The 27,025-nt window shown below is 50.5% G+C and overlaps 13 protein-coding genes and 2 non-coding genes across 15 annotated transcripts; 8 read left to right on the forward strand and 7 right to left on the reverse strand.

The window, feature by feature from the left end:
- Positions 1-645: 645 nt before the first annotated feature.
- PHYSODRAFT_403169 (hypothetical protein) lies at positions 646-1,740 on the reverse strand (the record flags this gene model as incomplete). Its single annotated transcript, XM_009532263.1, has 2 exons — positions 646-788; positions 1,500-1,740. Coding segments are annotated over 2 exons (384 nt in total), but the record flags the coding sequence as incomplete, so codon positions are not given.
- A 712-nt stretch (positions 1,741-2,452) lies between these two features.
- Positions 2,453-2,656, forward strand: PHYSODRAFT_512055 (hypothetical protein; the record flags this gene model as incomplete). Its single annotated transcript, XM_009532264.1, has 1 exon — positions 2,453-2,656. A coding segment is annotated over one exon (204 nt), but the record flags the coding sequence as incomplete, so codon positions are not given.
- A 100-nt stretch (positions 2,657-2,756) lies between these two features.
- PHYSODRAFT_302858 (hypothetical protein) lies at positions 2,757-3,068 on the forward strand (the record flags this gene model as incomplete). The annotated part of the gene is made up of 1 exon (XM_009532265.1): positions 2,757-3,068. One exon carries the CDS (start codon positions 2,757-2,759, stop codon positions 3,066-3,068), a length of 312 nt encoding a protein of 103 aa, XP_009530560.1.
- A 4,115-nt stretch (positions 3,069-7,183) lies between these two features.
- On the reverse strand, positions 7,184-7,417 carry PHYSODRAFT_447432 (hypothetical protein; the record flags this gene model as incomplete). The annotated part of the gene is made up of 1 exon (XM_009532266.1): positions 7,184-7,417. A coding segment is annotated over one exon (234 nt), but the record flags the coding sequence as incomplete, so codon positions are not given.
- An 869-nt stretch (positions 7,418-8,286) lies between these two features.
- PHYSODRAFT_510883 (hypothetical protein) lies at positions 8,287-8,637 on the forward strand (the record flags this gene model as incomplete). The annotated part of the gene is made up of 1 exon (XM_009532267.1): positions 8,287-8,637. A coding segment is annotated over one exon (351 nt), but the record flags the coding sequence as incomplete, so codon positions are not given.
- Positions 8,638-8,811: 174 nt separating this feature from the next.
- Positions 8,812-9,222, forward strand: PHYSODRAFT_434910 (hypothetical protein; the record flags this gene model as incomplete). The annotated part of the gene is made up of 1 exon (XM_009532268.1): positions 8,812-9,222. A coding segment is annotated over one exon (411 nt), but the record flags the coding sequence as incomplete, so codon positions are not given.
- A 515-nt stretch (positions 9,223-9,737) lies between these two features.
- On the reverse strand, positions 9,738-9,809 carry PHYSODRAFT_t1249. The gene has a single exon. It is a non-coding gene; the product is annotated as a tRNA-Met (tRNA).
- A 3,977-nt stretch (positions 9,810-13,786) lies between these two features.
- PHYSODRAFT_t1158 lies at positions 13,787-13,858 on the forward strand. Its single transcript has one exon. It is a non-coding gene; the product is annotated as a tRNA-Met (tRNA).
- Positions 13,859-14,373: 515 nt separating this feature from the next.
- On the reverse strand, positions 14,374-14,784 carry PHYSODRAFT_434872 (hypothetical protein; the record flags this gene model as incomplete). The annotated part of the gene is made up of 1 exon (XM_009532269.1): positions 14,374-14,784. A coding segment is annotated over one exon (411 nt), but the record flags the coding sequence as incomplete, so codon positions are not given.
- Positions 14,785-14,958: 174 nt separating this feature from the next.
- PHYSODRAFT_513626 (hypothetical protein) lies at positions 14,959-15,309 on the reverse strand (the record flags this gene model as incomplete). Its single annotated transcript, XM_009532270.1, has 1 exon — positions 14,959-15,309. A coding segment is annotated over one exon (351 nt), but the record flags the coding sequence as incomplete, so codon positions are not given.
- An 869-nt stretch (positions 15,310-16,178) lies between these two features.
- On the forward strand, positions 16,179-16,412 carry PHYSODRAFT_455008 (hypothetical protein; the record flags this gene model as incomplete). Its single annotated transcript, XM_009532271.1, has 1 exon — positions 16,179-16,412. A coding segment is annotated over one exon (234 nt), but the record flags the coding sequence as incomplete, so codon positions are not given.
- A 971-nt stretch (positions 16,413-17,383) lies between these two features.
- Positions 17,384-18,708, reverse strand: PHYSODRAFT_302860 (hypothetical protein; the record flags this gene model as incomplete). Its single annotated transcript, XM_009532272.1, has 3 exons — positions 17,384-18,264; positions 18,296-18,571; positions 18,624-18,708. 3 exons carry the CDS (start codon positions 18,706-18,708, stop codon positions 17,384-17,386), a joined length of 1,242 nt encoding a protein of 413 aa, XP_009530567.1.
- A 327-nt stretch (positions 18,709-19,035) lies between these two features.
- PHYSODRAFT_302861 (hypothetical protein) lies at positions 19,036-21,216 on the reverse strand (the record flags this gene model as incomplete). The annotated part of the gene is made up of 1 exon (XM_009532273.1): positions 19,036-21,216. One exon carries the CDS (start codon positions 21,214-21,216, stop codon positions 19,036-19,038), a length of 2,181 nt encoding a protein of 726 aa, XP_009530568.1.
- Positions 21,217-23,384: 2,168 nt separating this feature from the next.
- Positions 23,385-24,986, forward strand: PHYSODRAFT_334925 (hypothetical protein; the record flags this gene model as incomplete). Its single annotated transcript, XM_009532274.1, has 1 exon — positions 23,385-24,986. One exon carries the CDS (start codon positions 23,385-23,387, stop codon positions 24,984-24,986), a length of 1,602 nt encoding a protein of 533 aa, XP_009530569.1.
- Positions 24,987-25,118: 132 nt separating this feature from the next.
- Positions 25,119-25,574, forward strand: PHYSODRAFT_512109 (hypothetical protein; the record flags this gene model as incomplete). Its single annotated transcript, XM_009532275.1, has 1 exon — positions 25,119-25,574. The coding sequence occupies one exon, from the start codon at positions 25,119-25,121 to the stop codon at positions 25,572-25,574; it is 456 nt and encodes a 151-aa protein (XP_009530570.1).
- Between the last annotated feature and the right edge of the window lie 1,451 nt (positions 25,575-27,025).

Below are 27,025 nucleotides of genomic sequence, written 5' to 3' on the forward strand. Positions count from 1 at the left end.
TGAAAAGCTGCATAAACCACAGAATACCCAGAAATCTCATCATCTCATTCAGTGTAATCGGGTGACGTGATGGTTCCCCTGCACCTGATGCGTGACTGTTAGTGAACGCGACTACCTGCTTCCAGAATGAAAGTGGTAGGAAGGCGAAAAAACTCGACGTAGCGGAGTGGCCAAATAGGGGACGACTCTCCTCACGAAGTTTGGTTGTAGTTGAACCATCGGGATGGGTAAACAGCCCGGGTGGCTCGGAAAGCGTTTCGGTCGTGGAAAAAGTCATCGCTTCGATTGCTTCTACTTCGGCAGGGCAAAACGGTATTTGCAGCTCGGTCTGGCTTCGAAAAGCATACAATTCTTTGTAGCCCTTGTCAGTCATTTCTTCGAACTCTTCCGTCAAAGCAGGTATGGTGGACAAGCGGGGGGGGGCACATTACATAGAGAACTCCATGAATCACCAAACTCCGCATTGTTTCTCTGCAGACTAACATACTGCTTGATCCCTTTGAAAGCCGTGGCTTCTGGAATCAGGTGAACATGTTTTTTCTTGGCTTGAAACGCGGTGTTGGTCCATCGAACTTCAAACTGGGGAACCGGTACCTTGACACCATCAGCGTTTTTTTCGTGTTTCATCTCATATCTTGTTATTATGCCGACGAAAAAAGCCGCACCTACCTCGCGATAGTTTTTGCGAAGCATCCAGTCTTCATCAGCCGGCGAGAAAACAACGTTCGCCCCCACAATTTTGTCAGCAGACATTTGAGCTCGCAGTAGCAACTCCTGTTTGAAGGCTGCTTCAGCCGTCTTTTTAGATGCCTTTTTGGTTGTAGCGACTTTTGATTTCTTGGCAGCAGAGCGCTTGGGGGGATTCGATGCAGACTTTCGCTTCAATGCTCCACCTCCCGTATCCGATGATACTTTTCGCGCACTCTTCGCTGATCGCTGCCTCGCTAGCGCTTCCCTTTCACGTTGATCACCTTGGGTACACAAACCCGCGTTTACGCAAGCCACATCATCACTATCCGACTGGATAGGTGGAAGCCTCTCGCCAGTGTGCGTTGTCAACGTTGCCACTATACCATGACGAACCTCTTCGTGGGATGTGGAAGACAGTAGTGATGGTGGCCTCGACGTGGAGATCGTGGTTTCGTAGCAGGCTTTACTACAATAACATTGATCTCCAAAATCCTCAATGACCTCACCGTCAGCGGTGCGAAGCGCACGTGACGATGCCACATCGTGAGAGCAGAAATGATGCATGAATGCGTTGCATGCATCACAACTTCGGTCAGTCGAACACCCAGTGCTGCAAACAGCACAAATCGCCACTTCAACATTTGTTTCACGTGTTTCAAACTCGTTGCTACTGGTACCCATCGCATCGGAGCCTTCCACCTGCCTTTTTCCTGCAGGGCAACCACTTGAAGCCGTCGACCCCTCTTCCGCGTCAGACGAATTCCAATACCCCATTGCTCCACCACGACTAGGCCCATGCATTTCAGAACTTCTGCCGCCATCCATAGGTTCATCTATCGTGATGTTACCAGAGTCGATCTCGCCACCAGTCACAGTCATATTGTAGTGTTCCACCAGAACCACTTCACCCAGAACGTAATCGCCGCCCTCGACCCCGTCCGGATTTCTACCAGGACGAACATAGCGATAGCGATTATCCAGATTCCCTCGGCCACGTGGCGGTCGTGACGTCCACCCAGCGCGACGAAGAGCCTTCCAGGCTTCGGCAAAGGCTGTGCGACCACCAGACACTGTACAACATATTAGGTTTTGGTTCATCTAGGTGGTCAATTCAAACATTACCGGAAGTAGCGGCTTGTGATCTTGGCGCAATAGCTCGCCGAGGGTTCAGCGGTACAGGCGGGGAGCTCATTGCGCTAGCGAGAGATCCCCTTTTGTTGTCGATACAGAATTATATTCTTGGGAAGACCGAAGGGCAAAGATCTTGGTAATGGTCGCGATGCGCCTCCGACGAACAACGACTGCCGCACAAAATCAAGATCCTAATCGAGAGAGGTTAGGAGAGCGCTCATTTCCCAACCCACCAGGAAGCCGGATGGTCGATCGCCGGCGTGATGCAATCGATGTAAGTGCTAGCTAGCCACTCTCTAAGCTGATTCGATCTAATACTTGGTCACCCTGAACAATGCATGATAGCTCCCAGGTCCCACTCGAACAACAGCATCTAATGGCAGAGCATTGTATGGGAAACCTCGTGACGTAAGTGCCAGTGGCGGATGATCATTATTCCACCCACGACCTGACGCGGTTTTCTAGCCACTAGCATACTTTATTTGTGGGGAGCCCGTGCTGTTTGACAGGATTTTTCCTGTGTTCGTTCCAGCGTCTAACCGCGTACCCATTTGAATTCAAATGACAGCAAAAGAAATTTGGGACTGACCACTAACCTATAACGAGGAAGGTGTTTGAGACGAAGTACAACTCAACTGAGGACGTCGACGAGTTGATTGTGGCTCTTCCGGTGAAAGATATGGACAAGCTACACAAAGATATCAGCATGGCCAAAAGTGAGAGCGCTCACAACTATCTGTGGATGCTGAGATGGCTGCAGACCTGCTTGGAGTTGTCGGAGGTAAGTACCAACAATATTCTAAGCGTTCTGACGCTACTGTTATGTGCTTCCTAAAGATCACCGATCGATGATTCAGGATCGGATTCGTTATTTGCGGGCTCAGATTTCCGATGCTCGAGAAGCTTTGGACCGGCACATCGAAATCCATATTACGATGGATCAGAACAAGACGTGCGATGCCGACACGCTGTGGAAGCATACACGGCAAGGCTTCAAGCGAGAGCAGCAGTTCAACGCAGCCCAAGATCTACTGGAGGCCATGGATGTGGTCGACATCCTGGCTCACGACCTTATGATCGGACACGGAACGCAACTTTGCCCCGGCAACGACTGCAACATCTATTACCGTAGTCAAGAATGGCGCCGCGAACAACCATTCCACTCACCGATGGAACTACCTCGAACGCAGTACTACTGCCGATGCCAGAGTTTGCGTCCAGGCTGCTCACCGACTTCGATGGCCTAAGCTTGCTTGACCTCGCACTTCCACGAGTGCTCTAGCGAGACACTCACCCGTACGTAGCCCGGACCCTCACTGGATGAACGTTAGCAAACTGCTTTGAAATACATATCCTACTTCTTACATTATTTTCGCATCCGTTTGGTTTTCGGGTCCAACGAACACCAGACAACCACATCTCCTTGTTGGCCATTCATACCACACGCCGGTCGGGACACCTAGAAGTAATTGTAGCGAAAACTTAAATTATTCACACGTGTTACGCCACGGGAAAGAAGGGCAGCCCTCAACTCGTCCATTGCGCTCCCTTCCATGCTCACCCGATGAGGCCACGACCTATTGCATTCCTCACGGAACCATCTACGTGACATTGCTATCAGAATTCTGAAAGTGAATCTTGGTGTTGGTTTGTTCTTTTCTTCCACCCTCGTCCCAGGGATACAGCCTCATTCTCATCAACTAACATCAGTAGCAATACTACCCAGGCTACTATCTGGCGTGTCGTTTGACCGGCAGATCAGGAGCAGCACTCATCTGGCGTGTCGTTTGACCGGCAGATCGCGCGGACCGCCGCGTGTTCTAACTAAGCGTTGCTGAATTACAAGTGCTTTGGTACCCCCAGCTGAAAAGTGGATGAAAAGCAACCCAGCAATCAATGTGTACAAATCCATTTACGACAACTATTACAACCTGCCATGCGCGGAATAGTGGGCCAGAATCCGTGCTTGAGTTGCTTCCAACATCTACTACGCAGTTGTCTGTAAGTATTCGCCAGTACGGACATGGTGAAGCAGATGGATGTACGCCGATTTGAAATAGCGTCAATCCAGGAGCTCGCCGACACTGCGATTTCGTACTACCCTTGCCAGACCAAAGCTCATGCTCTACCAGCGTCCAGTCCGCGATCGAGGGCACTGTCCGTGTCGAATCGGGTCAGGAGCACGTCGCTGACATCATGGCGCTCGTGAACGAATCAAACCTGACGGCCTTGTCACCAGGGGTTGACTCACAGCTTGCCTTTGCACGGTGATGTGGCCCGCTTAGCACGACCCCGGATGCTGGGTTGGGATGGGGACGCGTCCAATCAGCACCATCATCCCTTCCTTGTACGAGCATTGCTATGGCGACATCGCGGCGCAGTTTCCTCGTGAGCATCACGGTCCAGGACATCGAATCGATAAAGATCCGTCCGGCGTATCGTCACGCAGCACGGGCTTGGCATAGAGATTGTGCATATTCAGGGCCATGACGAAGGCCATTCAAGGCCAGCGTACCAGGGGGCGGGGACTCGGTCAAATGTGTTGATTGTTGAGTGGCTAACGTGTTGACGAGAGCCTCCACAGCCCATACCGTCGAAAACAGTGCGAGTGCGACGTCCGTTGATGTAGGTCCAGTGCGCCGACGAGGGACACGCTAGTCCAGCGTGTTGGGGCCGGGGATGGGAGGAGGAGAAGGCGGGGGATACCTTCGCCGACGCGGGAGCAGCACCACCGTGGCATGGCAGCGTAACGGATCCCGCCACTCGACGGGGGACAGCACGAGTGTACCATGCCGGCTTCGGCAATCCAGCGAGGCGCTGAACATCGAGCATACCGGGGAGCAGGACGACCTTGGCAATCCAGCGAGGCGCTGAACATCGAGCATACCGGGGAGCAGGACGACCTTGGCAATCCAGCGAGGCGCTGAACATCGAGCATACCGGGGAGCAGGACGGCCTTGGCAATCCAGCGAGGCGCTGAACATCGAGCATACCGGGGAGCAGGACGGCCTTCGTACGACGGCGTTTAAAAGCTCGTTGGCGATGGTGTCACTCCTCCAAAAGGCCAAGAAATGCAAGATCATCACGTCGTCCAGGAGGCCCATTTGCACCATTCATCGGCGTGATGCTCGACGGCCAGACGTGCCCAGAAATGGGGTGGCAGCAACTATGATCGAGGTTGTCGCGGTGCCAATGGCAAGGCCGGGCAAGTGCAAGTCTGGCCAATTGGCAAGATTAGTGCATGGATATGTAGAAAGTGTCGATTCGGCGCACGACCTGGTGTGGATGCGACTGCTGCTCAAGGATTTGGGTGCGGAGCAAGTTGGACCTACGGTGATCTACGAGGACAACCAAGGCGCCATGGCGTTGGCGAAGAATGTCGGCTACCAAGCTTGCACCAAGCACATCGACATCCGCTATCACTTCATCCGCGAGAAGATCACGAGTGGTGTTGTGGAGCTCGACTACGTTGAGTCCAAGAACCAACTCGCTGATTTCCTGACCAAGGAACTCTCGACGAAGACTCTTCGCTATCTGCTCGAGCGCAGTAACATCACTGAGATGCTCGGGTAGACTGCAAATTGAGTGGGGGTGTTGCGATTGTACGCTTCGCAGTCTAGTTGTGTGTGTCCGTATCGAGGCACATGCTTGCTGTGAAGTCGTTGTCAAAGGTACGCAATTGTGGTACACGTGGTGGAATACTGGGATCTGATTGGCGGAGTCCCTAGATTTGAAACTTCTGATTGGCTGAGAGAAAGGCAAGTTGAAGTTGCCTTTCTGGATACGATCTGCAACATTTACTTTCTGCTCTCCCGCCTCTCCTACGACGAAGTAAGAGGTATGCGTTGGTACGATTCATGTTTAAGCATAGGAGACTAGGATATGATAGTTAGTTTGGCCTAACTCATTCTAATTCACTTTTGGATTTCCTTCCTAACCAACACTCGACTACCAAGCCTCGCCCGCATAATCTCAAGTGAGATTATCCCTGGAGTACGTTAGAAGCGACAGTCCCAACGCAGTGGAGTCTACGATGAATGCTGGGTACACTGCTCAGTGGACGCTCAACATGTGGAATATGGTTGGGAAATCTCAATTTCCCGCCCATCACTCGTGACGTGGAGTATGACGAGCTGAACTTGAAGTGCGACTGGTTGTCGAACACCATATTTGCAGCGACCTGTTCTGCCGTTGCGGATTTGGGCTTGATAAGGAAAGTAGACAGGCTCGACATTTCAGGAGCACAATCTACCACTCAGGATCAACTGGTGTGGGTACTGTATGCGCTGACTTGTGGATCGTCAAATTTCTCGATGGAAGAGCTACACATTGGAGATGTTTGCTTGACAAAAGATCTGAGGGTTTCATGTGTGATGGAACGGGTTCTCTGAGTGACATGTTGAGTGCGTAGTTCTTACGGTTGGGGCCGCGGGCTAGGAGCCGAGCGCAGAGAGCTGAGCGCTAAGAAGCCAGGAAATGCCATGAATCAGCTTCTTCCATTGTGACGGTGACAAGCGGAAAACCTTTTGGCTCTGTGATGGGATAGAATAGATTTTTTGGTAAAAAAAAGAATCGTGGTAATGCGTTATTACTGTACTTAAGTACGCCTCAAATGTATCTTGCCTATAATTACCATGTCCAGCTCACAACCAACCGAGGGAGCACATGTATCGTGGGTGTGTTAGGAGGATTCCTGGAAACGCGAAGCCTGGACAAAGATACAGTACAGTCTTCCAAGATAAGACATTGTGCGTTGGGCTGCTGATGGGGATCATTCGCGGTCTCAGCTTGTTAATTATGTATTAAATGCTGGCGAGGAGAACGGGGTCGCTTGAGTGTCGACCGTGGTGCGCTGTCAAGGTTCAGTTTATTACAAACAAATTGAAGTGGTGGTATCTGCTCGACAAGTCCCTGCCATCAACACGCTAGAGTTACCCCATAATTCGGGTAGCTCAGAACCTCACTGCGAATGCTCGATAACTTGTTAAACTTAAAGTGAGAGCAAGAAGGAATACATTTGGTGGTTGGGAAATGGCGGGAATGTATTTTGATGATTAGTTCTTGCTTTACAATATTTTCCTTGACCCCATACCGTTTCTACTTGGAGCCACAACTCTATTAATCCACACGATACCCGTCAAGCAAAGTAGGATCGACAGAACACCTGAATAACGAAAAGTGTATTGCGCAACTTTTCGCAAGGTTGCTGTTAACATTTCTAAAGATTTTTTTCCCATACTATGTATAACCCTAGCCAACCGCTGCCTTGAATCGAGCTGCACCCGGTGCCTTGGGTCGAACAGTTGAGACACATCCATCCGTTGGTAGTCGACTTGTTTGGTACGTCGGGGGTCTAAGCCTAGACAACTCCCGAGATGGAGCCGGAATTCGGAAACGATTTTCCCTTGCTGGTCTTGAGAAAGCACGTGCCGTGGCTTGAGTCATTCCACGTGAACGCAGTGCAGCCATTCGTGCGGGCACAGATGGCGCAGCACCCGATAGGATCGATGCTGGCGCGCTTACCAATATTAGCGCCAAGGAACATAACGTTCTTCTGCAAGCTCGAAGAGCATGTCGACACGCTCGAGACGGCCGCCTGGGAGACGGTTGCGCCCAGCACGCCCACGCAGACAAACAGGAGCTTGGCGATCTGCATTGTGTCAGTGCGAGAAACTTGGAGAATGAACACGGCAAATGCTAGCATGCACGCGAAGTCAAGCACGCTGTGACATTCATTGCCAATGTGATGTATGTTCGCAGAGAGCCAGACGCGTGCTACGCTCCTCTGAGAGGAGTCCTCTCGTCGCAATTCGAACTGGGACTTGCCTCATTATAGTATTGGTATGTAGCCTCACTATTCGCAGCCGTGTATGTACAGTAAGGTACGGTGCCAGTCGCGTGCAATCTGCCAGTTCCGTGCCACTTTAGCTTCAACCAATTAGAATGCCGTAAGTATTTTTAAAGAACCCTATTGGCAAAAAGTCTGTAAGCGCTACCAGCCAATAAAACCCGCCAAACTGTATACGAACAAGACACATTTCCCGCCAGTTTGAGCTCAGTCTCCTATTTCCTGAAGCCTACAAACCACCCACCAACCCCGCAGCGACCACCTCGACAATGCCCGCGTACGAGATCGAAGACCTCAATTCTGCAGTGAAGCGCGTCCTCGCCGGCGACAGCGCCCGCAGTGTCAGCGACAGCACCCCAATTCCGTATCGGACCCTTACGAAATGGGCCGCGAAGGGGAAAATGGGCATCTTCCGCGCACCTGTTCGTCATGGCCCGGCTCCGCTGCTCTCGCAACCAGCGGAGGCATGCTTGGTCGAGTGGATTGTCGGGCGCCAACTGGTCGGTCACCCCGCAAGTCGCAAGGAGGTCATCTTCAAAGCCGGCACCATGACCTCCATGGCTACTGGTCAAACGGTTGGTGGCGGGTGGTACCGCCGCTTCATGGGGCGACACCCGATGCTGGCAACTCGAACGTCTCAGGCGGTATGCAAGGCCCGCAACGCTGTGACCAAGAGCGATCTCGGGCAGTTTTTTAGTTCACTGATCAAGGCTGTGGTCGAGAGTCGTTTGGACGCGTCTCGCGTGTTCAACATGGACGAAACAGCGTTTCAGACCAACAAGGGCTCCAAGAATGTCGTGGCGGTTCGAGGCTCCAAGAACGTTTGGCACCAAGACGTTGCGCTCAATTTTCACCTCACGCTGGTCGCGTGTGGCAGCGCGTCGGGGTGCATGGTGCCACCGCTTTTCGTGCTGCCGGGGTTGACAGTCAAGCTCAAAGTTCTAGATGGCTGCGCCATACCCGGGGCTGCCGTCACCACCTCGAGCTCCGCGTTCATGAATGGATTTCTCTTTCTTGAGTGGCTGCGCTTTTTTTCGGCTAGCGTGCCCAAGGACGTGCAGCGACCTCTTCTCCTGATTCTGGATGGGTGTTCGTCTCATTACTCCGTGGAGATCATCTTAGAGGCAGCTCGGCTTGGCGTGCTTCTGTTGTTGCTGCCTTCGAACGCGACCCACCTGCTTCAACCACTGGATGTCGCTGTGTTTTCGTCGTTCAAGGCGAAGCTACGCCGCCTAACCGAGATCTACGTTGGCGAGACTGGACGCAATTCGGTCGACAAAGAGGAAGCCATCCGGATGGCAAGCGCAGCATGGGTAGGATGCAAGATGGGTGAGAACGTCAAAGCGGGGTTTGCTGCGTGCGGCCTTTTCCCTCCGTCCAAGCCTCGTATGGACATGTGCATCGACAATTTCCGGCGCAACGGGACCCCCGCATCTACGAAGCTGGCAGCGTGGCTCCGGATCAAGGAGGTCGTGCAGAAGGAGGTGCTCGTGCTACCGCCGTCCAAGAAGCAGGTGCGCAAGACAGCAACGGTCGCCGGTCGTCTTTTGACCTAGGAAACACTGGAAGCGATGGCACAACCGATGAAGAAGCCCAAGAAGGCAGCCAAGACGAAGAAGCATCCGATGGCAACGAAGGCGACGAAGATGAAGAGGGTGCCGTCTCCGGTGCCGGAGCCTGTGCAGCTGCAGTTCCAGTCTGCGTCGAAGCACGGTGAGGCAAACCAGCAGGATAAAGTTGTGTGGGAGGCGATAGTTTAGTATAACCAAAGAAAAAAGCTTTTGCTGAGGCATTTTCCACCACATTGTCTTCATTGTTTTTGTTGTTTATTTCCTACTTTCTATAGTGATACGATATCCCTCTGTATGCCTGGGCCCGCTGTGATGTCCGGTTTTTGAGATTTGACGATCTCAAACCGTTATCAGAAGGGGAACCCGACTCATGGTACTTAGCATACTGGCGGTCAATCCGTTCACTCGGTGGCAGCCGTCGGTCGCTTTCGCAGTTCTGTGGCAGCCCCCCAATGCTCTAATTGACAGTTAGCCCACTAGTGTTTTGGTTGAGTTAATGCTGCCAGGTGGAATCGAACCACCGTCCTCTCGGTTATGGTCCGAGGACTTTACGACTAAGCTATGGCAGCGCTGCCACTGAGCACAAATCATACTATATTTATACACAAATCACATAATATTGTGTACCATATTGTGATATCGTATATCCTGTCTTATACGATTTCAAATGGGTGCAAATCATTTTGTACAGGTTGTTTCGGTGCTGTCATGAGAGCAAAAAGAGATTTGTCCCCCTTACAAAACAACAGATAAAATGCGGCAGATAACTGGTCCTGCCGTGAATGGGTTTGCAAATAGTCAGCAACTCCTAATTGAGCTCTCATTTACTGTAGAGCTCAGTAAAACAGTCTGCTAACAGAAGAGATTGCGCTCTCTTCAGATATGCGTTTACATCTCAAAACTAATTGCCCAATAAAAAGTTATGAGTGAAACAGTGAGCGGGATTACATTAAGACACACAAGTGGGACCGTACCTTAGATGTATTGTGGTTTTCACCCGTTTTGGCATATCGGGTGGTTCAAGATCCGATATATCGGGCCCGATTAGCTAAGGGAAGCAAAGTATATCTGGCGCGATTTGACTCTGGGGCCCAGAGTCAAATCGGGCCAGATATATTTTGCCCCCAGACTGGGGGCTCCGAGTTGTGAAGCAGGGGACAGTAATGCCGCTTTTCGGCGGCAAAAGGGACCACCGCCAAAACATGTCTGGGACCCTTTCATATCGGTGTGGCACGAAGTTGTAGCCCCGTGGATGATCACACAGGTGCTTTAGCTGGCCATAGTGCCATGTAGTGGGATATATAAAGTGTACTGTTGTCCCCAATGTCTTCTTCTTCTTCTAATGCGTCGTGAGAGGTGGGTAGGATATGGTCAACATGGTATGCCTTCCCTCTGAGCATTATGCTCCTAACTCAGTTCAGATCAGATATAGCTAAATTGAGGAACCCTTTTCATATAATTCGGAGTCCGAGATAACACGTCAAATCGGGCGGCAAAAAGGTTGAAAACCACAATACCGGTATGCATACATCTGCACGTAAGAAGCCAGACTTAGGTCTCATCACATGATGACAGCCATAATCTTGTTGAGTCAGCGTTGAACAGTTCGCTTACTTATTCTGAAGAAGTAGGCTGTTACCAATGAGGTTTTCGTAGCTCACGACCTCATCAAACTAAATAAGGCAGTCTTGAAAAACTTTAATTAGGCATTGCATAGAGATTGTATGGGATAGGATGGGAAAACGGATGAGGCACGCATTTATACAGACTAATGTAAAGGATGAGGGCGACTACAGCGTCTAAAGCAGCCTGTCCAATAATTTCTTGCAGGCAGTGTCCCTCAGTGCAGTGCGGCATTGCTGCGCTTGAAGCCCGCCTTCCATCGCGTAGTTGCTAAAGCGACCATAGCGGGGCACCTTTGCGCTTCAAGCTGTTAGACCCTCCCATCTGACGAAATACTAATCCTACTGCGAACGCGATGAGAAGCTAGAATCTAACGCTGTCACTAGATTTCTCTATGCGTCTTCGAACGTCAAGTCCCGACTGGCCGTCAGGGAATGTCATTATTGCGGTTGCTGATGAGCAGCCTACCCTAGACTCTACAACTGTAGGTCTGGAGAACGTAGACCTAGCTCTCGCTCGTGTCGAGGAAAATGTTCTCTGTGGTTGACTTCGGCCTGTCCAGAGCTGTAGGCAACACTACGCAATGCTCTGCTACCCAAGTCGCGGTGGGCGCGAAAGTAATCTGACTTGGTTTTTAGTGGCATTCGCCACGGCCTTTAGTCTTACTGAAATCTCTCATTTGGGTTTCATCGGGATGCAGCATCAGTGGTGGGTTTAAGGTGCGTTGTTGCTTTCACGGAAGTTGTCTGTACTACTTTCTTAATTAACGAAAATTACTAGAGGTAAGAAGTTTTGCTCTTTTATTAACAAATAGCGTATCAGAGTTCATACGTGAAACGTGAAACGTACAAATGTATAGCGTTTGTCGATGTGAAGCCGATTGGGGAGGGGGTGGCTAGTGCTTGTATTCCACAGTTAGACCCCAACTACCTTCTCTACTGATGTTTAGCAAACTGCAATGGCTGCCAGCTTCGCTATGAGCACTGCTGCTGCAGCAAGTATCCACACATTCTTGGGTTCAGCCTGAATTTTTTGCTTTCAATGAGGCGCTCTCAGAAACCTTTAACGAGGTAGTTTGGCATTTTATGCAATAATGCCTCATTGGTAGCAGCCAATAAGTTATTCAGAACAAACCGCCAAACTGACAGTAAGAAATCAGTTTCAGTAAGTAAGTTACACTAGTGCTTACAGACAACGACTTACTGTACAAAGCCGGCATGCTTAATGCCATCCTCCTATATAAAAACAACGATAAATTCCCTCCCGTCAAATCTGTAAAACTATCATAAAACACACATAAAACACACGGTGTGTTGCATAAAGAACACAAGAAAGCATATAAAGTACACAAAACCAGATGGTTTTCAAAGATGAAGTCATTTGATAGAATCTGATTGGATGGTTTGCAGCTTTGCTTGACTTCGTCTGCCGGCTTTTTGTGTCTGCCGGCTTTGTAAGTCGTTGTCTGTACTGTAGTGTACTAAGTACATGTGCTCTCTCTGATTACTCCGTCAAGAGTAAACATCCTCATGCCCTGTACTAAGTAGTACTTAGTACAGGGCATGAGGATGTTAACTTAGTAAGTACATGTGCTCTGATTAATCTATCAAGAGTAAACATGCTAATGGCCTTCAAGTTAACAAATCCAAATCTGCAAATCTCAGTAGTATTTACTGACTTATGCAGGAAATTCCTCCTGTAGTCGCCCTCATCCTTTACATTAGTCTATATAAATGCGTGCCTCATCCGTTTTCCCATCCTATCCCATACAATCTCTATGCAATGCCTAATTAAAGTTTTTCAAGACTGCCTTATTTAGTTTGATGAGGTCGTGAGCTACGAAAACCTCATTGGTAACAGCCTACTTCTTCAGAATAAGTAAGCGAACTGTTCAACGCTGACTCAACAAGATTATGGCTGTCATCATGTGATGAGACCTAAGTCTGGCTTCTTACGTGCAGATGTATGCATACCGGTATTGTGGTTTTCAACCTTTTTGCCGCCCGATTTGACGTGTTATCTCGGACTCCGAATTATATGAAAAGGGTTCCTCAATTTAGCTATATCTGATCTGAACTGAGTTAGGAGCATAATGCTCAGAGGGAAGGCATACCATGTTGACCATATCCTACCCACCTCTCACGACGCATTAGAAGAAGAAGAAGACATTGGGGACAACAGTACACTTTATATATCCCACTACATGGCACTATGGCCAGCTAAAGCACCTGTGTGATCATCCACGGGGCTACAACTTCGTGCCACACCGATATGAAAGGGTCCCAGACATGTTTTGGCGGTGGTCCCTTTTGCCGCCGAAAAGCGGCATTACTGTCCCCTGCTTCACAACTCGGAGCCCCCAGTCTGGGGGCAAAATATATCTGGCCCGATTTGACTCTGGGCCCCAGAGTCAAATCGCGCCAGATATACTTTGCTTCCCTTAGCTAATCGGGCCCGATATATCGGATCTTGAACCACCCGATATGCCAAAACGGGTGAAAACCACAATACATCTAAGGTACGGTCCCACTTGTGTGTCTTAATGTAATCCCGCTCACTGTTTCACTCATAACTTTTTATTGGGCAATTAGTTTTGAGATGTAAACGCATATCTGAAGAGAGCGCAATCTCTTCTGTTAGCAGACTGTTTTACTGAGCTCTACAGTAAATGAGAGCTCAATTAGGAGTTGCTGACTATTTGCAAACCCATTCACGGCAGGACCAGTTATCTGCCGCATTTTATCTGTTGTTTTGTAAGGGGGACAAATCTCTTTTTGCTCTCATGACAGCACCGAAACAACCTGTACAAAATGATTTGCACCCATTTGAAATCGTATAAGACAGGATATACGATATCACAATATGGTACACAATATTATGTGATTTGTGTATAAATATAGTATGATTTGTGCTCAGTGGCAGCGCTGCCATAGCTTAGTCGTAAAGTCCTCGGACCATAACCGAGAGGACGGTGGTTCGATTCCACCTGGCAGCATTAACTCAACCAAAACACTAGTGGGCTAACTGTCAATTAGAGCATTGGGGGGCTGCCACAGAACTGCGAAAGCGACCGACGGCTGCCACCGAGTGAACGGATTGACCGCCAGTATGCTAAGTACCATGAGTCGGGTTCCCCTTCTGATAACGGTTTGAGATCGTCAAATCTCAAAAACCGGACATCACAGCGGGCCCAGGCATACAGAGGGATATCGTATCACTATAGAAAGTAGGAAATAAACAACAAAAACAATGAAGACAATGTGGTGGAAAATGCCTCAGCAAAAGCTTTTTTCTTTGGTTATACTAAACTATCGCCTCCCACACAACTTTATCCTGCTGGTTTGCCTCACCGTGCTTCGACGCAGACTGGAACTGCAGCTGCACAGGCTCCGGCACCGGAGACGGCACCCTCTTCATCTTCGTCGCCTTCGTTGCCATCGGATGCTTCTTCGTCTTGGCTGCCTTCTTGGGCTTCTTCATCGGTTGTGCCATCGCTTCCAGTGTTTCCTAGGTCAAAAGACGACCGGCGACCGTTGCTGTCTTGCGCACCTGCTTCTTGGACGGCGGTAGCACGAGCACCTCCTTCTGCACGACCTCCTTGATCCGGAGCCACGCTGCCAGCTTCGTAGATGCGGGGGTCCCGTTGCGCCGGAAATTGTCGATGCACATGTCCATACGAGGCTTGGACGGAGGGAAAAGGCCGCACGCAGCAAACCCCGCTTTGACGTTCTCACCCATCTTGCATCCTACCCATGCTGCGCTTGCCATCCGGATGGCTTCCTCTTTGTCGACCGAATTGCGTCCAGTCTCGCCAACGTAGATCTCGGTTAGGCGGCGTAGCTTCGCCTTGAACGACGAAAACACAGCGACATCCAGTGGTTGAAGCAGGTGGGTCGCGTTCGAAGGCAGCAACAACAGAAGCACGCCAAGCCGAGCTGCCTCTAAGATGATCTCCACGGAGTAATGAGACGAACACCCATCCAGAATCAGGAGAAGAGGTCGCTGCACGTCCTTGGGCACGCTAGCCGAAAAAAAGCGCAGCCACTCAAGAAAGAGAAATCCATTCATGAACGCGGAGCTCGAGGTGGTGACGGCAGCCCCGGGTATGGCGCAGCCATCTAGAACTTTGAGCTTGACTGTCAACCCCGGCAGCACGAAAAGCGGTGGCACCATGCACCCCGACGCGCTGCCACACGCGACCAGCGTGAGGTGAAAATTGAGCGCAACGTCTTGGTGCCAAACGTTCTTGGAGCCTCGAACCGCCACGACATTCTTGGAGCCCTTGTTGGTCTGAAACGCTGTTTCGTCCATGTTGAACACGCGAGACGCGTCCAAACGACTCTCGACCACAGCCTTGATCAGTGAACTAAAAAACTGCCCGAGATCGCTCTTGGTCACAGCGTTGCGGGCCTTGCATACCGCCTGAGACGTTCGAGTTGCCAGCATCGGGTGTCGCCCCATGAAGCGGCGGTACCACCCGCCACCAACCGTTTGACCAGTAGCCATGGAGGTCATGGTGCCGGCTTTGAAGATGACCTCCTTGCGACTTGCGGGGTGACCGACCAGTTGGCGCCCGACAATCCACTCGACCAAGCATGCCTCCGCTGGTTGCGAGAGCAGCGGAGCCGGGCCATGACGAACAGGTGCGCGGAAGATGCCCATTTTCCCCTTCGCGGCCCATTTCGTAAGGGTCCGATACGGAATTGGGGTGCTGTCGCTGACACTGCGGGCGCTGTCGCCGGCGAGGACGCGCTTCACTGCAGAATTGAGGTCTTCGATCTCGTACGCGGGCATTGTCGAGGTGGTCGCTGCGGGGTTGGTGGGTGGTTTGTAGGCTTCAGGAAATAGGAGACTGAGCTCAAACTGGCGGGAAATGTGTCTTGTTCGTATACAGTTTGGCGGGTTTTATTGGCTGGTAGCGCTTACAGACTTTTTGCCAATAGGGTTCTTTAAAAATACTTACGGCATTCTAATTGGTTGAAGCTAAAGTGGCACGGAACTGGCAGATTGCACGCGACTGGCACCGTACCTTACTGTACATACACGGCTGCGAATAGTGAGGCTACATACCAATACTATAATGAGGCAAGTCCCAGTTCGAATTGCGACGAGAGGACTCCTCTCAGAGGAGCGTAGCACGCGTCTGGCTCTCTGCGAACATACATCACATTGGCAATGAATGTCACAGCGTGCTTGACTTCGCGTGCATGCTAGCATTTGCCGTGTTCATTCTCCAAGTTTCTCGCACTGACACAATGCAGATCGCCAAGCTCCTGTTTGTCTGCGTGGGCGTGCTGGGCGCAACCGTCTCCCAGGCGGCCGTCTCGAGCGTGTCGACATGCTCTTCGAGCTTGCAGAAGAACGTTATGTTCCTTGGCGCTAATATTGGTAAGCGCGCCAGCATCGATCCTATCGGGTGCTGCGCCATCTGTGCCCGCACGAATGGCTGCACTGCGTTCACGTGGAATGACTCAAGCCACGGCACGTGCTTTCTCAAGACCAGCAAGGGAAAATCGTTTCCGAATTCCGGCTCCATCTCGGGAGTTGTCTAGGCTTAGACCCCCGACGTACCAAACAAGTCGACTACCAACGGATGGATGTGTCTCAACTGTTCGACCCAAGGCACCGGGTGCAGCTCGATTCAAGGCAGCGGTTGGCTAGGGTTATACATAGTATGGGAAAAAAATCTTTAGAAATGTTAACAGCAACCTTGCGAAAAGTTGCGCAATACACTTTTCGTTATTCAGGTGTTCTGTCGATCCTACTTTGCTTGACGGGTATCGTGTGGATTAATAGAGTTGTGGCTCCAAGTAGAAACGGTATGGGGTCAAGGAAAATATTGTAAAGCAAGAACTAATCATCAAAATACATTCCCGCCATTTCCCAACCACCAAATGTATTCCTTCTTGCTCTCACTTTAAGTTTAACAAGTTATCGAGCATTCGCAGTGAGGTTCTGAGCTACCCGAATTATGGGGTAACTCTAGCGTGTTGATGGCAGGGACTTGTCGAGCAGATACCACCACTTCAATTTGTTTGTAATAAACTGAACCTTGACAGCGCACCACGGTCGACACTCAAGCGACCCCGTTCTCCTCGCCAGCATTTAATACATAATTAACAAGCTGAGACCGCGAATGATCCCCATCAGCAGCCCAACGCACAATGTCTTATCTTGGAAGACTGTACTGTATCTTTGTCCAGGCTTCGCGTTTCCAGGAATCCTCCTAACACACCCACGATACATGTGCTCCCTCGGTTGGTTGTGAGCTGGACATGGTAATTATAGGCAAGATACATTTGAGGCGTACTTAAGTACAGTAATAACGCATTACCACGATTCTTTTTTTTACCAAAAAATCTATTCTATCCCATCACAGAGCCAAAAGGTTTTCCGCTTGTCACCGTCACAATGGAAGAAGCTGATTCATGGCATTTCCTGGCTTCTTAGCGCTCAGCTCTCTGCGCTCGGCTCCTAGCCCGCGGCCCCAACCGTAAGAACTACGCACTCAACATGTCACTCAGAGAACCCGTTCCATCACACATGAAACCCTCAGATCTTTTGTCAAGCAAACATCTCCAATGTGTAGCTCTTCCATCGAGAAATTTGACGATCCACAAGTCAGCGCATACAGTACCCACACCAGTTGATCCTGAGTGGTAGATTGTGCTCCTGAAATGTCGAGCCTGTCTACTTTCCTTATCAAGCCCAAATCCGCCACGGCAGAACAGGTCGCTGCGATTATTGTGTTCGACAACCAGTCGCACTTCAAGTTCAGCTCGTCATACTCCACGTCACGAGTGATGGGCGGGAAATTGAGATTTCCTAACGTTTTTCCACAAGTTGAGCGCCCACAGAGCAGTGTACTCAGTAAATACCCAGCGTTCATCGTAGAGTCCACTCTGTCAGGATCGTCACTCCTACCATACTCAAGCGACAAACACTGTGTAGCAGCTCGTACCAGCGCTGTCGTCAACGCGGGGATCCCTGGTTGTGAGAAGTCCAGATGATCAATAAGGATTATTGAGCTCGATGCTGACTGGGCATTTGTCGACCTACGGCAGCTTTGTGGCGCTGGTGTAGACGCCACGGGAGCATAAGTCGCCAGACGTGTTTTGTGCAAACGTTTCATGACATTCTCAGCATTTCCAGTCGCGAACAACTGAACTACGGGAGGTACGTCGGCGTCAAGAAGCTTCTTCAGCTGAGTTGAGAGCGGCTTCGGTGCATCTCCAGGTGGGTCAGCTTCGCATTGACCTTCAGCATTGACAGTTGAGTTCTTGATGTCCCATTCGAGAGTGAATTCGCTGAAGTCGTACAGCTTCAGAGCCTCGTTCAGTCCCATTGCTTCCAACTTGTCCATGGCTTCCCGAAACTCCGTTGAGTTCATCGAGGGGTCGTCTGGAAACCCAAGTAGAGCGCCAAAGCTTACGTGGTACTGCGTTGCAGCGGGGTCTCGAGACGGTAAAGTACCGAAGAAGCAAAATATCCATTGCGGGTGATAGCTGAACACCATATCTGGCATTGACAGCGGGTATGTGAAAGTGTCGACCCATCAGATCCGTGTACGCCTTGTTATCGACTACACCCACAGCCGATATCAGCTCAATCGCTTCGCGAAGATGCTGCACACGCTTTCGATCTTGTCGATTGAGTTCATCCACGGAAAGTCGGAGGTAAAACAGGGTTGGATTGACAGCTCGCGGGGCTAACGTTTGGGTAGAGGGGCTGGACGGATATCTGCAGCTCCGATCCAGGACATCCAGGCTCGAGCTCTCCGTACAGTAGCATGCTAGCCCGTAAAGTAGACAGCCATGGATGGAGGAACGCCCACTTCGAGTCCATCGCTGAGAAGAAAACGGGAATGAGTGGTGGAGTGAGGGAAACATGAAATGTCAGTTCAATAGCTGTCAATCAAAGTAGTTAGTACTATCCGATTGGTGGTATATACGATTTATTTTTATTATTACATATATACAATATACAATGTATTTTGATTCTTTACGTGTTCGTAAAAAAAGAAATATGAGCACGTACTTATTAATATTTGGCACTGCAATTTTTTCTCGTGTTGTTAATACTACAGTACGAAGTATTAACGAGGGGCTTGCGGGCCTAACACGAAACTGTTCTGATCGCACTGCTCTCTTCTGTCTCTGCCAAGCACACAATTCATTTGTGACAGCGAACCGATCGTCGGACAGGTGTCGAGACGAAAGCAAAAATTCGGCTGAGGCACAATACGTCGAGAAGGTTCACGGCCTTGCGTTGTCTTCTGCTTTTCACGACACTGATCAGTGCAGCTTTCGACTCGCTGGGAAGTCTGTTCTTCGTCAGAGCCAAATAATCACCGTCGTGACTGTTGAGCGCCAGCATTTCGTTGATGTCATACTCCCATTGGTAAGAAGCAGACACTGTGAGTATCGCTAACCCGCGAGCCATTTGATATGAAGGGTTATCCAAACACGGCCCCAGATCCGGGACAATCGTAGAACCGTAAATCTCAATCTTCCGGATACGCCAAGTCCGCAATGCATGACTCCGAGAGCCCACTACCACGTTAAATCCAATGATGTTGAGCTCTTCTAGATCTGGACAAACCTCCGAGAGGATACTCAGATCCAGCACAGGCTGAGTCGTTGGGTCCCTCTCGGTCTTCCTCTTGCGAACGAAAAGGCTCTTTACCCTCCAGCAGATTAAACCTAGGAGGTCCGTTACCAACGCGCCTACTTCGACACTTTCAAAGCTAAATGTAAGGGAACGGATGCTATTCCACAATGCTCTCGACAGTACCGAGTTTCCTTGGCCATCTCGGACAAATTCGCTGACTTCATCTCTCAAGATAACTTTGCAAACTCCGTATCCAGGGACAACAGCATCAACCAATTCAGGTGAACTGAAAGGGTCGTACCGTGCTCGGCAACGATACGGGCTTGACACCTCGAGCACGGTTTCTTCACCATTAGGCAAAACGAGTTGAATCTGAGCTCCTTGCTTCAATTCGACAAATCCGTACTTCGGTAGGTTCACTGACCCCTGATCTTGAATTACTCCAGGGAACTTATTCTGCAACGTTGCTTTGGCAGCAGTCAAAGCTGGCTTCGTCAAGGAAACACCCTCGCATTGGAGCGTACCAATCGACACACTTAAAGACCCACAACACAGCGCATATAGCACCCACGACAACCGATTCTGAGTAGGAGATTGCGTTCGTGAAAACCCCAGCCAGTCCACCTTCCTAATCGAGCTCAACTCCGCTACGGCAGAACACGTCGCAGCAAAGACGCCGTCTGGCGCCCAGTCGCAATTCAGATCCAAGAGGCCATACTCCACATTACGAGCGATAGACGGAAAGCTGAGATCTCCTAGTGTTACTCCACAGATTGAGCGGCCACTGACCAACGTACTCAGTAAATACCCAGCACTCATCACCGACTGTGCAGTATCGACCATGTCGTATTTACGATATCCCAGCGAGAAATACTGAATTGCGGTTCGTGCTAACGCCGTTGTCAGCTCTGGTATCCCTGATTCTGAGAAATCCAGATTAAACGCATAAATTGTTGGGTGCAATACAGGTTGGTCACCATTCGATCCATCGCATAATTGCGCGGCTGGAGTGGCTGACAAGGGATACTTTAACACCACACGAGTTTCTTGCAAACGTTTCACCACACTCGCAGCATTTCCGGTCGCGTGCAGCTGAACTACTGGGGGTACATCACTATCAAATAGTTTCTTTAGATGAGTTGACAAAGGCCTCGGTACATCGCAAAGAGCAGGACAATACCGCCCTCCAATGTTACCAGTCGAGTTCTCAGTAAGCCAATCGATAGTGAATTCACTGAAGTTGTAGAGCTTCACAGCTTCTTTCAGACCCATTGCTTCCAAGTTATCCATGGCTTTTTTGAACTCCGCCGAGTCAACCCATGGATCTTTTGGAAATCCAAGCAGAGTGCCAAAGCTAACGTGGTACTGCGTTGCAGCAGGGTCTTGAGGCGATAAAGTGCCGAAAATGCAGAATATCCACTTCGGGTGATGGGTACAGGCCTCGTCAGGTTCGACGGACATGAGCTGCTGGAACGCTGCATTGTCGACAATAGCCACTGCCGAGACCAACTCAATCGCTTCGCGGAGATGCTGTAAGTGCTTTCGGTCGTGTCGATGGACTTCATCCACTGAAATCTTGACGTAAATTACATTTTCCTCCACATTTTTTGCTTTTGGATAGAGGGGCGAGAGGATAATCTGCTGGTCCGATAATACCCGCTCCAGTTCAGGCTCGCCGCACCCTAGTACACTACCCCACAGGGTAGACAGCCAAGGATCGAGAAACGTCCAGTCGGATTCCATTGTCGGCAAACCGAAAGTGAGGGAGGGAAATGCCCTATATCTGAAGAAAGTGTCACTTCACGAGAATGACAGCTTCTTACCCCGGATGATTGAAAGCAGGCGAACACTTCATGCCTTTGGAGAGAACGCATCGCTCGGTGGGGGTGGAAGAATCAATTGAAGCGCATGTGGATTGTATAGCTTCAATTCATATGTAGACTGGGCGACAGAAGTATTCAGTGGCATCCTGGCCAACTGTGTTCACTTCCTGTCCAATTGGTAAGGCTTTTCGGCCCTCCTATTGTCTGCGCTTGCCGGTGCAGATCGGAAGTTGCCACATTTCGCAAATGGTCAATGTGAGAACGACAATGCGAGATTCGATCGATCCGACCACCGCCGAGTTGACAGTTGCGTTGGCTCGGACTCCCAAAAAATATATTTCACAGAATCCCAACGAAGTGGCTGGATACTTGTTGGCAAAATTCATTTGCCGTAATGTTTGTCTTCTGACCGGCGAAACATTTCGATTCCAGTTGTGGAATATCGGACCCCTTGTGACATCTGCCACAGCTTCACGTAGTGCATTAGCGCCGTCCGACATTTCATCGTACTCGCCGTTCTCCAGACTAACTTCTGTCAATGTTGCAATCAAATGAAAATTCCCCCGCTCTATGGTTTGTATTCATTCGAGAAGGAGGCAAGCTGCACCCAGCCTGACTAGATGGCGACAATGATGGTTTTATTCCATCTATCTCACGTCGATGACGAGCCCTGTATGACCCAGCCGATAGGTTTTCGTGTTCGTCCCAGGATACCATGGCTGGAATGAGTTTAGAAAAAGGAACTTGATAAACCGGTTTATCAACTTCGTCGGCGCGGGGTTTCAAAGTTTGAAGGCGGTATATCGGTATTTGCTGTTCAAACCAATACTCTTGCAAAAACAGGAAGTGTAACGGATCGCCAGCTTCGCTTCCTGGAGCTCCTATTTGCTCCTCGCGCAGATATAATTGGCTTCGGATAAAGCCGCACCCTTTCAGTAGGGTCGTGGAGGAAAAGCAAAGGCACGTACATGTAGCTTCCTCACTCTTGGCACCTTTTCCCGGCAGCGTATCCAAGCCGCACTATCGTTCCAACGCAAGAAAGGCAAATGGTGACAGCTGCATACGCCACCTGCAGCTTCTAGGACGCCGTGGCGCGTAGCAACCTCACCATCTTGGCTGGAGACGTCACATTTCAATTGTCCCTGTTTCGAGCACCCCTATCGTCTACCACTTCTCGTCTTCAACACTTCTCCCGGCCCCCAAGCTCCACAACTTCGTTGTCCCTGAATCACATCAACTCTTTGAGAGTTCGCCTTCGCTCCTCGTGCTTTTATCGGTAAGTGCTAAATGAATGCCCGAATCAGCTTTTCGCTATCTAGCATTGCTCTCTCTCTACTAATATATGTAGCGGGCCGCGCCACAACGCGTGACTACGGCAAACGGGCGGTCAAATAACCCACTTCACTGTCGTCGCCAGAAGCGGTCGGGTTGCAAGTGACGATGGACCAACTCTCTTCCAGTCGTGATTTCAATGCTGAAGGACCAGCCTCCACTCGAGGTGCTCGAGGTGTTGATACAGCACCATCGTCTCCTGTCGAGTATGATTCTGAAGATTACTGCGATGACACTACTGAAGTGACGGCTACACGAGGCTACGCAAATGGCCAGCAGTCCCAAGAGGAATCTGCTGTTGCTGGAGCAAGAGGAGGGCCTCCCCAAAACGTCACTCACGGCTCAGCATTTGCGCGACTTCCGTTATCAGAACAAGCAAGGACGTCAGCATCCCAACAGATACCCTTCACGCAATCGGCACCCCCAATAACTTCGAGTCTACCCTGTGGTGATTTCCGTCGGACGACTTCGAACTCCGTAGGACCCGGTGCTGGAGCTACGACACCAACGCCACACCAGCCACCCGACGTTACTGGCCGTGACTCCTGTGAGTGGCCTCCCGAGCCGACGGCGCTGTATGATGCAGACGATATTGCTCGGATCCCAGCATGTATCCGTGAGGCGGTACTCCAGTTTAGGCCAACCCAAACGTGTACGCCGATGCCTCTGCCCCGAAGCCATCGGTCTATTACGTTCCAATATGGAGTCCGCGTGAAGTGCTGGTTCCGCGAATCCCTTGTTGTCGGGTGGTTGTGCATGGCAAGCGATGCGTGCCGTCGGGATATCACGTTCCTGCCCTTCCATGGAGGAAAAACCACTAATGCTACAAAGCACTTGTGGGAGACGCACCAAATCCAGTCTGAAAAGACGGCCCTACAGAATACGCGCAAGCGGGACCGCGCTGAAGAGGTCAACTGCATTCTAGCGTCCGCGTTATGCCGTGACGATGCGAAGCGTTTGTGTTTGTTGCTGGAGACGATTCGAATTGTTTACAACAACTTGCCATTCCGGTTTGGTGAGTACGAAGAGTCAGTCATTCTGAAGGAAGTCGTCACAAAAGATGAGTTCAAGACAACAGTGAACTCAAGAACGGTGACACATTCACTTGTCGAGTTGTACGCATCCGGTCGCCAAGAGCTGATAGGGTTCATCAGAGACAATCGTTTGGGACTTATCAAGTGTTTGACGATGGATGTTGACTTCTGGACCCCAAAGCATGGTGGCGAAAAGTATCTCGGTTTGCGCATCTACTTCGTCGACTCCCACTTCCGACTGCGTACTGTGCTTCTCGGTACTCGTCATTTCTTGCCAATGTACGGAGAACGCGACCAAGGATTCGCGGCCCTTTTGAGCGGTGGATTTGTGGTATTCTGTTTGACTTTGGCCTGTCCCCGAGCGACTTCTTCGGCTCCACCACTGACAGCAGCCCCGACGTTAAATGGATTGAAGTGGGAATGGTGCATCCCTCACATGGTGAACGCTGCCACCAAGATGGCCTGCGGCTTGGCGCGAAAATCGCACAATCCCGAGATGTCGGAGTTGCTAAACAAGCTATCTCAAACGGTGTACGGCACCTCCACCAACTCGACACTTGGCGACCTGCTTCCCATGCTGATGATAATGTTGGGGGAAGGCAATGGTACCCAACTAGTAGGCTACAAGCCGCATCGCTTCATGGGGATGGCAGCCACGATGGAGCGGGTACTGGAGAAGTGGCCAGCTCTGGAGGCATGGTACGAGGCGCGTTCAGCTCAGCATGCACGGAAAAAGAAGCGAGCGCCACCAGGGTTTCACCTTGCCGGTTGTCAACAGCATTTGGTGCAGCTATTATCAATCCTTACACCGATTCTTCTCGTGACGAAGCGATCACAGGCGCAGGATACGAATCAAGTGCAAGTCTTGCTGTCCTTGTATACGATGCGCATGACTTCTCTCGCACTTGACAGCCCCATCAGGCTCTACGACACGGCTCCGACGAACGCCGTCAATATTCACCCCTTTCAACTAACATCGCTGGTGGCGAGGACAGGGATGCTGCTACAGAAGGCGTTTTACCACAACTTCTTCCGCCGATATGTAGATGCAGACTACATTGCATCCGGTTCCTACATTTTTGAGATGCAACTGGTGATGCATCCTTCGGTTAAGCACGTGGGGAGTCCGATGGACGAAGTGATTGCCGCCGTTGCACGTACTGAAGGGAGAATGCGGGATGATCTTGTCGCTGGTCATGTTGTCGCCGTTCAAGCTGCAATTTTGAAGCGCTTGAAGTCGCTAATGCGCTTAGTAGCCAACAGTCAAGACCCAGCACCCGTTGATCCGATTGCTGCTCCAGCTGTGCAGGCCAATGTTTTCTAAGACGACATTTTGGCAACCTTTGCAGTTCAACCCTTCCGAAGCACCGAACGACCTGCTCAACAACGTAACGAGCACGATGCTCCCATCGCCGGTGAGCTGAAAAGGTGGTTAGAAGATTCGGATGGGCTGCAGATGATAACAGTTCCTGATCCAGCTAAGACGAGCGTCCGCAGACCGGAGAGTATCCTGGAATTTTGGCATCGGCAGCAGCAGTCCAAGCGCTACGTCTTGCTACCCGTGGTTGCTCGCATCCTGTTTGCAGTCCCATCTTCGTCTGCTCAGATTGAAAGGGACTTCGGCCACAGTGGGCAAATGGTGACTGCCCTGCGAGCTTCTACAAGCACGGCTAATATCGACATGGCTTGCTTCCTTCATCAACACCGGTCATTTGTCGATGTGTGCCAGTGCCCAAAGCTGAAAGCATCCGAAGTCGACGAACACATTCCAAGCAATGTCAAGATTAACCTGGATCCCGAGGTAGTGGAGCGAATGGAATGGAATCAGCTGGCACAAGCGTGCTTTTCGACATCAAGCGCTAGCGCATTTGCTTCTTACAACGAGGAGGAGACGAAAGACTCAAGCTGTTAGTTTTAACGAGTAGGAGGCGAAAGACTCCAGCTGGTAGTTTAACTGCTTCATATATTCAAATATATTCACCCACTCCGGAGCAACGACCCACCCACTCCGGATTGCGGCCATGATAACACTAATCATTGCAGCCTTTGAGCCGGTTGGGAGTTTTTCTTGCTCATGGGCAAGAACCAGCGGTCGAATACATTGATCTCCCTCATTTTCTCATCATCTATAATACGTCGATGGAATTGTCACTGCAAGTTTGACGAGTTCTTGAGCCATTCGTAGTGTGGTGTCTCTCAAACATCCGATCAAGTCGGACAACGTTCCTGAATATATTCGAGGTGATCGCCTTGATGGGCCAACGGCGTAAAGACTCGTCGTGGGCAGACATCACCACGCCATATTTTGTAATGGGCAAATGCTGAAGAGCGGGGCATGCGTAGCCAGCGCGGACAGATCAATATGAATTCCGGCTTCGGCATCGTTGAGTTCGCTAATACCGTTTTAAGGAACAAAAATTACTTTGGCCAACTTCAGCAGCTTCATCAGCGCGGTGGAAAGACTCGATCACGACATGGTTGAGTGTCGGTGACCCGGGCAATGGTTTCTCCGGGAAGACTGGCTGGTCACAATCGGGGATAATTTGAGTCTGTCGCCAAGTTTTGCTGTGGAAGTTCCGTATCCTGCATGGCTGGTATGAAGACTCGAAAACCTATCGGCTGGGTCGTACAGGGTGTCGTGTACCTCCTCCGTCAGGGGTTGGCACGCTGAGACTGTTCGGAGAGAAGGAGGCTCGCAAGGGGTCGAAGGTGATAGAGCAGACGAGCTTTAGAGAGGGTTAACAAGTAAGCTTAACTAAACTATACAAAAGCTCTCTTGTTGTTGTTGTGTCTTTAAGACAGGGAAGATTCATGACTGATTCTACATATCGAGGGTCGGCACAGCCGCCCTCGTTCCTACGGGTGACACCTCTCCTTTTGTGCCTCGGAGGTCGCTCTGCATGTCCTCCATCCTCGAGTGACAACCCATCCGCGTTCACGTTCAATACCATAGTTCCACTTGCACGACACCCGTCCTAGGCGGGAATAGAGATCCCCTTGGACCTCAGTCAGTCCCACTCGGACGGGAACTGTGCCTTCACGAAGCCAGCAGCAACTCCAAGTACCCTAAGACGGGTACCCGGTGTAGGATGTAGCCACGTCTCCACTGAGACCTTCACACGAGCTCGGCGCACGGACCCCTGGCACGGGCCCAGTATGCCCGGTCACGGGACAAGGGCTCGTCATCGTCGTGAGGTAGATAGAATAAAACCATCATTGTCGCCATCTAGTCAGGCTGGGTGCAGCTTGCCTCCTTCTCGAATGAATACAAACCATAGAGCGGGGGAATTTTCATTTGATTGCAACATTGACAGAAGTTAGTCTGGAGAACGGCGAGTACGATGAAATGTCGGACGGCGCTAA

Source organism: Phytophthora sojae (assembly GCF_000149755.1).
Source record: "Phytophthora sojae unplaced genomic scaffold PHYSOscaffold_6, whole genome shotgun sequence".
Lineage (NCBI taxonomy): Eukaryota > Oomycota > Peronosporomycetes > Peronosporales > Peronosporaceae > Phytophthora > Phytophthora sojae.